This window comes from Centroberyx gerrardi, chromosome 19 (genome assembly GCF_048128805.1).
Source record: "Centroberyx gerrardi isolate f3 chromosome 19, fCenGer3.hap1.cur.20231027, whole genome shotgun sequence".
Classification (NCBI taxonomy): domain Eukaryota; kingdom Metazoa; phylum Chordata; class Actinopteri; order Beryciformes; family Berycidae; genus Centroberyx; species Centroberyx gerrardi.
The window spans coordinates 10115189-10127635 of NC_136015.1; the positions used below are offsets into that span (position 1 = coordinate 10115189).

The following is a 12447-nucleotide window of genomic DNA, read 5'->3' on the forward strand; positions in this document are numbered from 1 at the left end:
CGTCGACCTTGGAACTCTCTGGAAAGACAATGCAAGGGGAGCCATGCTGCGAGAGGGAGGAGGTGGGGGTGGTGGGAGTAGATAAGGTGGAGGGAGGGATGGAGAGAGGGAGACAATAGATGGGAGAGGGAGGGAGGGGAGGGGAGGGAGAGAGAGGGAGAGAGAGAGAGAGAGAGAGCAAGCGGAGCCGCTCGGCATAGGGCAGGAGGGCATTGCTCTCTTTCTCTCTCTCTCTCTCTCTCTCTCTCTCTCTCTCTCCTTCCCTCCCTCTCTCCATCTCGGCTCATCTTGAATGCAAATGTGGTTTCTATACGGTTCCTTTGTGCTGCTTCTAACTGCTCCAGAGAGAAGCAATTACAACTGCTCCATTCACTCAGAGAGGGAGAGACACGCATGGATAGAGAAGGGTAATTAATAAAGAGATAGAAAGTAGAAGGGATGAAGGGGAGGAGCGGAGGTGAAAATTTACCTGTAGACGATCCTCAAGTAGGAATATAGCAGTGTATTGATTGGAGAGGGAGCTATGGGTGGCGTGTGCTATTGACACACACACACACACACACACACACACACACACAAACACACACACACCAATATCCACTTTCTCTCTTTTTTTTTTAGCTGACCCAGCTCATAATCTCTGACCTGACCACTCTACTAAAGGTCAAAGGTGAGAGGTCATCAGCATTACACCACTCCCTACTCTGATCGATATGAAAGTAATGACAGAGGTGTTATGTAGTGTGTGTTCCCAGTATCCATATTCCATGAGACCCACAGTAAATAAGCCACACCTACAGTACCTCATCCTCTTCGTTCACTCGCTCACTGCTACAGAAGACCGAACCCGCTTCATTTATTTAATAAAAAAACAATCTCCAGATATATATGACATCACTCTCCATTCCTCTCCATCTCCCTGCGGATAGTTAGTTGCAGAGCCAACGCCGTATCCCATCGCAGTCACAGTGGCCGGGCGGCGCTGCAAGGCATGGTGGGAGTTTTTATGGCAGTCATTTGTGCCTCTAATATGTCATCTCCATTAGCCGACTTTAACACTCGCAGATAGATGGGCCTGTGACATTTATCTGCGCACGGGTCGTATTTTACTGTTAAACGGCTGTAAGAGTGTGGCGATGTGCGGAGTGCGTGCGAAATTAGTGTGTGTGTGTGTGTGTGTGTTTTGGGGTGGGGGTGAGGGGGGTAGACAGAGAGGGAGACGCATTGACTTTTAATGATCCTCTATGCAATAGCACTTTAGAGGTAATAATCACAAATACAATGCAAGCCGTCACCTCTGACCCCTCAGCCAGCGACAGAGAGAGAAAGAAAGAGAGGGAGAGAGAGAGAGAGAGAGAGAGAGAGAGAGAGAGAGAGAAGGAGAGAGGAAGGGAAGGGAAGGCGGCTGAGAGGTCGAGACCCAGGCCTTCCCTTGCTCAACGGTTAAACAGCCGAGCCGCGCTGAGGCCCAACCTGCAGCGTCAGCAGCGAAAAAAAAACACCCGACTACAAAAGAGAACAGCTAATTAACTTAGCACCCTACAGAGAGAGCGGATGAGGATTAAGAGAGAGGGAGGGAAACAGAGGAGTACGGAAGAGTGAGAGAAGAGGAGGAGTGATGGAAAGACGCTGAGGGTGTGAAGGAAGCGCAGGGGCAGGGTGAGAGTTACGCGGGCTAATTGCTCATATGGATTTTGCCATTGTTGGCTTTTGTAGGGTCAAGGAGGTGAAGCCATTCCCTCTGGTGGCTTCAGGTGAGAGTCTAAATGAGCTAATAATTTAGACTCATAAAACTAATACTAATATTGACGGCCACTACATACGATACTTCATATATTGAAAAGCATTAGAGAGATTCCTACCATAAAACAGCTGTAAATATGATATACCTTCTCATCATTTAACTCATCGCCAGCGGAGGAACCCCTTGCCCCTAAACATAAAATACCATCCACTACGTTGCATCGAAAATTGAAAATATGAATGGTGTCGTTTTATCTGTTGCCTATAGGAGCTCGGTCACCTGTCCAGAGGCGCCGAAGTTGACTAATGTGACAGAAAATTAACAATTAAAAATATCACACGGGCCCAGAGCCGCCGCAACGTGGTTCGTTCACAACTCAGTGGACACCCTAATTGCTTTGAAATACAATTGGGTTTGGGCTTTGTTTGGTGTTTTGGAGGTATGGAGCGCATCAATGCACACTCGAAATTGAGTTATAAATTACCGAGCTGAAATAGACATGTACCGTGAATACTCAATATCCAAATGCTAGATACTCTCGCCTACAAAAAGGCAGATGCGGATGTGTGGGCGTACACACACACACATAAATACAAGATACCACCGCTTCCAGTTGCATTTCATTTTGTCAGAAAATTGACTGGCCCTGGAGGAGCCAAACAGTGTGTGTGTGTGTGTGCCTCTGCTGCTGATGTGCCTGCTACAGATTTAATGGAACAGTGCAGATGGTGTGTGATCCAATGCTCCTGACTGTGGTTATTGTGTGTGTGTGTGTGTGTGTATGTCGCGCTGTATGCTGTCATGGGGTACGTTGATAAGGTCAACCTTAACAGCAAACACAGAGATGGAGAGCTCCAACCACAAACCAGAGGGACTCAGAGAATGACAGGAGATGATGAAAGAGAGAATGTTCATTCATCCACAGCTCTCCCACCACAGATTGTTGGTGTGTGTGCGTGTTCATGCCTGTCAATGTGTTTTCAGACATGTCGGTATGTGTATGTGTATGTATGCGTCTCGTTTCTGTGTTGGCCATATGAATACAGCTCCGCGGCCAGTGTGTGAAGCCGGTGACAGCTTCATTACGGCCTGGGCGCACAGGGAGACAGCACCATCCAGGGGAAGGGAAGGAGAGGACACAGACGTGGGACAGGCCAGGTTTACTGTTGGGCTGGCCCACGTCAGTCGGATGGGGTGGGTGGGGGGGGGGCAGCTGCTGTCTCCTTTAATGAGCCTTCACTCCTTTCACCAGCTTTCAATTTACAGGGCTGTCCAGCACCCCTGCACCGCCCCAAACCCCCCACAAAAAAAAAAAAAAAACACACACAGAGGGTTTGAGGCTGTCTTGTTTCTCGCAGGTGATTCCCTTGAGTAGTCCGTAATAGTTAAATTAATTTGGTGTCTTCCTTTAATTAGGCCATCTCACCTGGGAAAGCTGTGACAAGGGGCTGAATGGGACCAGCACTGGATCTCTTCTAGATCAGAAAACCAAAGATGCTTAAAATATAACTTGTATTGGTATAATTGGATAACAGGTCTGTCTTTCTTTGAGGTGACACCCTGTACTCCTGGCGTAGCTCTAGAGAGATGATTGGCATGTTGACAGTGTCATTACAAGAGTCCAGAGCTGGGAGTGCAGTACATGTTCAGTGGTACATTTAAACCACCTAAAGGAGCTTCAGGAATTCCAGCTTGTAAAGACCTGTGAAGGGCATAAACTTGGGAAGCTGAGAGATTTTCAGTAAATTACTGTAGCCTCCATGTAGCACAAAACTGTGAAATTTTGTTTTTATATGAAACACACACACGTTCCCCATCCCAAGAGGCCCCAGGCAGATTTTACACAATATATCCTTAGAGGGTCTAATGCATAGGGTGATTAATTGCCACTGATAGGAATTTGTTGTTGTTCAGACTCCCCATGAAGAAATAGTTTACTCCCGTTTCTTATCTGCAGCATTGTGAACCTCCATCCTATGATTTACTGAACTCTCGTGTCCCATGATGTCTACACTCCCTCTACTGGGCTCTTGCAACAGTGCATAGCATTCGACTTCAAGAGGGAATTTCACAAATCAAATCTAGTCAGAATATATGGTTTGAAGTAAATTTGGTTGTAAATATTGTGTCAAATTAATATTGCAGAGGAAGAAACTGTCAACTTCAATCCAAATAAGCAAGAGTTGTTGTTTTTCCAAAAAAGACAATTTATTCATCCATTGACAATTAAATCATAAAAGTATTTTTCAAATATATTCTAAAAAGCCTGTCTACAATTCAAAGCAACTCCTTTGCTAACCTTAGTACAGTTTTATAGCACAGATAAAAATATACATACAAAAACATTAAGAATCTTTCCCATTACAGATGCAGGTTTGCTATCCAGGTTTGTTTTTTAAAAAAAGGGAAACAATATTTTACAAGTTCGCACCAAGTTAAAGGACTGAGGTATTGCTTTAAGACAAACTTAAATGAGATTCAGTTGGACAAAGAAACTGGGATGCAACCCTCAGTGCATACTGTAACAATCAATTTAACAAATACATTAAGAAATACCTAGCCATTTTTTTTTTTTTTTTAAAGATCAGAGGGGATATCAAGAAGCTAACAGAAGTAAAAGAAAAAAAGCTTTTTGCTCTCAATCAGTTAACTAGGAAAGGCAAGAGCTCCACTGAGTATCAATGTGCACAAACGGGTCGACACACCGACGACCCGTAGCTAAACAGAGGGGAAGGTGGCTAAGTAAAACTGCCTAAGATGTGCGTCAGGGCTCAATATGCTGCTGTTCAGAGGGCGATTCTGAAAGACTGCTGAACAGATCTGGGTCTCTGCTGGAGGACTCAAAGAAGGGGAGGGGGCTACCTCGCATAGGGGTGTCCACATTTAGCCCCAAGCCTGATGATGAAGAGCTGCTGAGGGAGGGAAAGGGGGGGGGGGTGAATTCGAGATTGACAACTCATAACTCAAGTGTTCTTGAAATGCAAACCGTCCTAGCTACTACCTTTCACAGTCGGAGTCGCAGGAGGCCTTGTCGGTGTCCTCTAGAGGGAACCTATTGATGTAGCTGCTACTGGCACGCTGGATGGCATGGGCCACAGTGTACCTGGTCTGGCCCAGAGCACACTTCTCCATCTTCGTCATGCTGAGCTCTGACTGGAGAAACAGGTGGAGCCGGCTGTCCGACAGCAACAAGGGCGTCTGGAGAACTCTACAGAGGAAAAAGAATGATTACCAACAGCAAGAAAGGTATTAAACCAAGAGGGGATCCCAATCAATTAACTTAGACAGGTGAAGATGAAGTTCAAGAGTCAAGGGAATAGAAAGATGTTCAAGTCTACTTTCAAGTCACCAGCAGTATACTTGCTTCCACCAGATATTAATTCATATTCAGGTTTTTGGGGGTGTGAAGAAGGGGAGAGTAAGAGCTCCATGCTTTCGCAGGGCACCACTAGATGGCAATGCTAGAATCTAAATAACTGCAATTGCTTTAGCCAGCTACCATTGCTGCACAGAAACTTACATTTCTAAAAACTCCTGCAGGCCCTTCATCCTCTGGTTGACCTGCTCCATGTTGTTCAGACTGAAGAACGGGTTCCAGGGGGGCAGCTTGGGCAACTCTCTGGATAGAGGATGACAAAACTCAAAATCAACTGAAAGAAAACTCACCCTATGTTCAATTTTAAGGAAAATATCACCCTTTTGAAATGTGGATTGACTCCACATTTCAAAAGGGTGATATTTTGCCTTGCCTTGTTAAGAGTTAATAGCTTGAGCTCAAATACAATTTCTTATGTTAAATAGGAAAATAGCAATCACATCTCTCAACAGATGAGGTAATGAGATGAATGGTCTGGGGTATTAACTCCTCTCAAGGAAGGAAAGGGTGGCATTATATTTTTCCTAAAGGATTTTTCCTAATGTTTAAGCCATGGGTTGGTTAACGTACATGATCAGAGCGTTCTGTTGCAGACAGTGGCGCAGCCAAACAAACTCACTATACCGCCGCCGCACACAGGAACTCTTCTTCCTAAAACACATGCTATTAGTCTACAAAAAAAAGGAACAAGGAGACAGTTAATACAGCCAAGCCATATAGGCCTACCTGTCCTACACAAATGGATTTTTCATGCTTCTTATACAAAAAATAAATTCAATTGTCAAGTTGCACCAACAGGCAAAATGTTCTCCACCACATTAAATAATATAATAAGCTGACAAATCATAGCAAACAAAGTCTCATAAGTAGGTGGTGACTCTTCATTCTTGGTTATCACCTTAGCCTCAAGACAAAATGTGCATCTGAATAAGAGCTTCTGAGGCTTAACAAGAAGTTGCACTCACATGTAAACAGATCTCATAGTCGATGTGCGTGTGCCAGAAGTCATCTTTATGGAGCCTTGGATCCCGAACACAAATGCTGATGAACTCCTACAATAGCCAAAAACAGGGGATGAGTTACTTTCAGGGAAGTGTAAAAGAGCATGCATGCATTTTGATTGAGAACAATAGGGCATACAACAGGATCTGTCTCAGCAAAACCCATTTTCCACTGGACCTCCACCGTGGCACATTCTAACATGAGAAACCTCAGGGAGAACTGTGGTGTGAAGGAGCATGCTCGGCCACTCACCGTTTTCATGAGACTGTCTAAGATACTGTCCATGGTGGGCACAGACCTGAAAACACACTGGGGACGGGTGGAGAGAAAAAACAAACAAAATTAAAACGACCAATTTAAAAAACAGTTACATTCAGTAACATGGCAGTACTTAGTGACATCTATCCCAACTTTAAAATCTATTCTTTTAGCATTTAAAAAAAAAGAAAAAAAAAGGAAAAAGTCAATTTCTCACTTGCTTAACAATGCATAACTTTGAACGTGCAATACATCTGCAGGGAAGACACTGGTAGCCCCCCCCCCCCCATCATCATGTGATGACTGCAGGTCAACTGAGCATTTTAAAACAATCATTCAGTCACATCCAATAATGTCACGTCAGCCCAAAGATTCCAAGAAGAAACACTCTGCAAAGACTAGTTAGGCAGCCAAAGTCCATCGTTTGATGCACGATGCCATTGCTTGTAGAGCAGGGGCAGCAACGTGTTACAATACTTTCATAAAGACTCAATAGTGCAAAAAATTGGGGCTGATGTAGCAAAAAAAGAGGGAACAAAAGGGCAAAGGTAGTGGATTTGGCATGCGAAAGGAAAATCTTAGCTAATGTAGCTACTCAAACACCAAGACTAGCCTGCAAACAGCAAGAAAGCCTCTTGTTGAACGCTATAGGCAAGAATGTAGGTCAACAGGGTCTAAGCCCAATAATTCAGTGAATGATGATTACTGTAATGATGTATCAAAGTAATGATTAAACCAATCAGATCCTCCATGAAATGCAGCTTTCAACAACTAAAATGTGCCTCAGGGCTTGAGCAACCCTCCAGAAGATCATCTGCCTCTTGACATTTTACTGAGCCACATGTTATTTGCAAACATGGAGTTCTGGCAAAACGCTAATCAGAGCACAAACAGAGTTCATATGTCCTGAAAGAAGGTTCTCTGTGCTTACATTCATGAGAATATCGTTCTCCCCAAAACAACTTGAGAATAACTTTATCCACAAGGACACAAGTATGGGCATTCTTGGACTGCATAATTTGTCAGCCGAAGAATGAACGATTACGGGTATAATGACGTCACCACACTTAGGTTTGGTGCCAAGAAACTGGTTTAATATGGCTCCATAGAAATCATTTAATCTGCAATATAAGCGGGGTCTTGATACAGAACAGCCACACCTTATCTAACAAATGTTATGACCCTAGTTATACATATGCAACTTAGAAAGTCTTTGAGAAAGCAAAACCAACACTGGCACACACTAATAAGAAACTTTTTAAAACAGAGTAGTAAAGCAGCTGTAATGCAACAGGCAGCCTACCTTTCCCTTCACTTCCCGACCGGTGACCCTGTGGTTGTGAATAACTAGGAGCAGATCTTGCCGCGCGTCCGGCTCGAGGCTCAGTCCTGCCTGGATTGAACAGCTTCCAACTGAATGTGACCTCTTTCACAATGCTCGTTCACGCTGGTTTTCTGCCGTGGACAGGCCAGCCCGTTAAAACATAAACACACCCCACACAATAAAAAGTCTTTAAAAAAAAAACACTCAAGCCGTTTTACTGAGATACACAGAAAGACACAGTTCCCCGTTTGGTTATCCCTCGCTAGGAAACGGTTAGCTCTTTTCTCAGTTCGCCCTCACGCACCTGTCCCTAATTGGATGGGTGGGATTGGACTAAGTAGTATCACCTGGTGGGAAGAGGCGAGCTAATGGCAGCGGTGATGTAGTGGAAAATATCAGGGTGGGTGAACTATGACCTCCAGTCGTTGATCATCATAAGGCAATACAACTACCAATATGAAGAAAAATCAATTATAGGCTACTCTCAGAAAAACATGAATTAATGTTATCTTCCTTTCAGAGATCCTCATATAACATGCATCAGTTTGATACGAGCCTACTTACTGTGTGATGTGTGCTACGAATTTACACCAGACATTTACAATATTTCCGCCTAAAAGGCTGGGTAAGCTCTATTTAATCAAATAAAAATGAGGCTAAACGGATTTTAGGTGGGTTCACCCACTACAATCCCCCCGCTCTATAATTAGAGCGGGGGGCATGGGGGTCCTTCCCCAGAAAAAAAAAAAATAATAATGATGCAATTTTCTACACTGCTGCCACTTTTCTTGAAAAAGAGCTAAATCTTGTCTGCTTCACCCAAAAATTTTAAGGGGCATAAATTCACATAAAAAGACTATCTCTCTCTCCCTCTCTCTCTCTATATATATAAATATATACTATCAACCTCCTGACTGAGGGCAGGGCTGGGGCTTTCTGTCGTTTTTTTAAAGAATGACGAGATTTTCCTCTGCATCTTGACCTGGAGATGTCAAATGGAATTCAGTGTTTTGCTAACTATAACCTGTGATAGTGGTGGTAAAAACTATCACCTCACTGCCATAAGATTCACACAGCTCTCCTTTACCAATATTAAATAGGATGCTATGCTATCACAAATCACGACTAGCGAGCGAGCCAGAAGGCTAAACAACCGGATTGAGGGATGGCTACTAACTTTAGCTGGTACTAGCCAACTATTTTACTATGCAAACTATGCCTATATTTCTCAAATGCAATTAAGTGTGTATAACTAATTGCGTTTCATTTTCACACGTTTGAAAAAGGGATTGATGCTCTACAAACCACTTCAGCAGCACACCGTTAAACTGTAGCCTACATTTCCTCCAGCATTGATGCGCAACAGAGTGCTGTGTGCGCGCGTACCTGCTGATGCGAACCGATTTCATCCTGCAACTTTTGGAAGAAACCAATACCATAGGGAAAGGGGGTGTGTGACTTTTTGAGGTATGATCTATGACATAATTAGAAGAATACGTTTGACTCATAATATAAAATGATCATAACTGCATATTATAAAAAATAATAGTAATAAAATAAAATTCAAGCTGGGGGGGCACGTGTCCCCCCAGCTTGAATGGGCATGACACGTCTGGACCTATCACTTGTTAAAGTACATTCTATGTCTTACATAATCACTGCTGCAGTATGACACATTTAAACCAGTGACACCCAGTATCATCATCACAGGATAAACCTGTTCTACCTGATGCTCAGATGTTACAATACTGTCCCGATGAAGCATAATCCCTGATAAATTCTGGCCTACATGTAGTAGCTCTTCATAAGAAAAGGCAAGGAATCTGCACACTACTTGGATCAAAACGACTGGACACAATGGAAAAGAACATGACCTAAACACACATGCACATACATATTGTAATGGGTAGGAAATGCATGAGGTGATAATACGTCAAATCAAATGGTTCTTACCAAGGTCTATTCCAATCCCGGCCAATCAAGGAGTCAAGATACTCAAACTGAGTGAGGTCTAGCCATGAGTGGTATCTCTTAAATACTCCACTGCCATCTTAGTAGCCTCCCCTCAGGTACAACTACTACATGAGGGCTAAGGTCTGCTTATTTGCATACAAAGGCCTTTTGTCATGGGTAAAGTCAGGGGATAGAAAGTTTTCCAATAGCTGATATTCACTTTTGATATTCATTTTCATCCTAACTTTGATTTGTGGCCTCTAGATTGGCTGATTATTGCCTTTAAGTGAGAAAACTGCTCTCTGATCTGGACTATTAGATACCCATCATGTGCCATACTGACAAGGCCACAGATGAATCACACACATGCTGGCAGAGATGTACACACACACATACATGCACACACACACACACAAACCCCATTTCTTCACTCATACTCAAACAAAAACAAAGTTGTTCTACATTTGTTTTAGTAGTTGTTTTGAATTTCTATACCAGGCTGTAAACTTTGATCTCCAGTCAGTGATCATCATATGGCAAACAACCACCAATATTGTTTGCCATAAAAAAAATATATATATATATTTTCATTTTTTTATTAATTTATGTTTTTTTCCCCTATTATCATATAATATACATTTATTTGATACTACTTAGTCATAGTTATATGTATAGTATGTAGTCGTAGTCATGGTTTGACCCCGTTTCCTTTTTACAGATACCATGCATGTTTGTGAACTGTAAACTGTTGTGATGGTCTCAGCAAATTAGCATACAATTGATCACTGTGTGGCATTGATTTGAGTCTTGATTCAATCAAGATATTTTGGTTTTGCAAGATATCCTTCTATGAAATGTGTGAATGGCTGTTTTGCGATGCATTATATTGAAGTCTGCTCTCTTTTCCCCCCAATTCTTCTTTCTGATTTGTTCCAGCTAATATAAAAGAGGGTTCCATGCAGCTTTTCCTCTCCATGCCCCTTCCATTTCAGTTTGCGCCATCTCAGAATTTCGGCTGCATACTTTGACCGTGACATGACCTCCCCTCCGTTAATTGGTTGGCCATTGGGGAAAGTGGAAACTAGCTCTGTTACACTTGTAAGTAAGAGAGAGGGATTTCCTTCCTGTGCACCGTATCACTAGTCCTCCATTACCATATCACCATAACCCCAAGCAAAAAGGAAAGATTACTTCAAAACACACAAGGTTCAGATCTCATTAGCTTTTTGTGCTCCTTAAAATCTTTCACACCTTAATAAGCTATGGTTCAAATCATGTGCCTACATGTTGATGGCTAGTCTATCCCCATTATCAGGACCTTTACATTGTGGTCTAGGTTATATGGACAAGAGAGACACCTTTTTAGTAAAATGTCAGTTTTCCCAGTAAACCTTTAGGGTCTAATCACAAATGGTGGCTCATGGTTGATTTCTAGTGGAATTCATATATTATAGGTATTAGCTGCCAAAAGAAATTAATAGCTTTGATTAATTTTCTTTATCCATATTTTAGGTACAAAACCACATTGAGATAACAATAGAAAAGGGACCTTATACAGAGCCACTCACAGGACCATGCATGCATGATTATTATTTTTTTTTTACTATTTTGGAAAAATTTGATTGCAAGCTGTCAGTTTGGAAGAAGTCCTAGTCGTTTTGGCTGCTTAGGGACATGTCATGAGGGATTTTTCCATGGAAACGGCAAACTCTGATGAGTTGCCATAGAAACGTCCTCTACAGTAATTGCGCAGAAGTCCAAAGTCCATCTCCCATACCCTAATGCCAGTCATGAGACTATTCTCCTCACGGCTGCGGAGGTGGCCATGCCAGCTGGCGACGTGGCCCTCCATGATCCAGCAGCATGGAGACGGAAGTCGTTCAAGTTTTTCACAACAGACAGACTTTGATTACTTCTCCTTGCTGTGACCATGCCTTGGGTCTTGCTCAAGTAACATCACTGCTGATCTCTGCCGTTTGTTAGAGGTCAGGTACTGAGCTTTAACGACATTAGAGGGTCGCAGCACAGAATACGGCTACACAGGCGGGGTCATAGCTGGAGACATCAGAGGACAGTCGTTAAATTGTCTAGATGTGGGTAACATCACTGCTTTAATGTGATAATAAATTCACTAACAGAGAGTGACATCTCATTGCTCATTTAATGCTTATTTATTATCATTTCCTTCATTGCGCGTGCTTGCCCAAAGGAAGGGTTTCAGTTTGGCTGTGTGCACATGGAACAGCATGGAACCAACAAGAATAAACCTGAGCTGTAACTTATACATAAGGGACACACACACAGAGAAACGTATACCTTGAAAACATTCTACCCTGGAATCTTGTGATGTGAATAAAGACATTCTGTCATCCAGTAGGGTGACAATCTTTATAGATTATATCTCTTCCCCATGCCATCCACATGCTTGGTTATGTCAAAATCTATTGTACCCTGTCAGTCCAAAACACTGTCTGCTATGCTAAAGAATGAATTGTCATAAACCAAGTTGCACTGAGTGGGGAGTTTTAGAAAGTTTTGATGGTAGTGACAATGTCCCTGGTATAGCTGGCTATGTTAAAAATTAAAAACAGCAATATAAAGTCCCTCCCACAAAGTTCTTATGGTTTTAGCTGGGGGTTAGTGGGTGAGAATATTAGCAATATACCAACACTCCCAGTTGATACTGGAATGCCATCTGAAACATCATCTTTCCCAACGTTTAGAGGGCCCAGATGATCAGAAGCGATGTGCGACATCCTCTGCTGATTCTGATTGGAGCAACAGTAGGTC

At 42.7% G+C, this 12447-nt stretch overlaps 1 protein-coding gene across 1 annotated transcript; it reads right to left on the minus strand.

The window, feature by feature from the left end:
- Positions 1-4508: 4508 nt before the first annotated feature.
- snx10a (sorting nexin 10a) lies at positions 4509-6407 on the minus strand. The gene is made up of 6 exons (XM_071919289.2): positions 6375-6407; positions 6086-6172; positions 5691-5791; positions 5265-5363; positions 4746-4952; positions 4509-4653 (listed from the first exon to the last, which is right to left on the minus strand). The coding sequence occupies exons 1-6, from the start codon at positions 6405-6407 to the stop codon at positions 4509-4511; spliced, it is 672 nt and encodes a 223-aa protein (XP_071775390.1).
- Positions 6408-12447: the final 6040 nt, after the last annotated feature.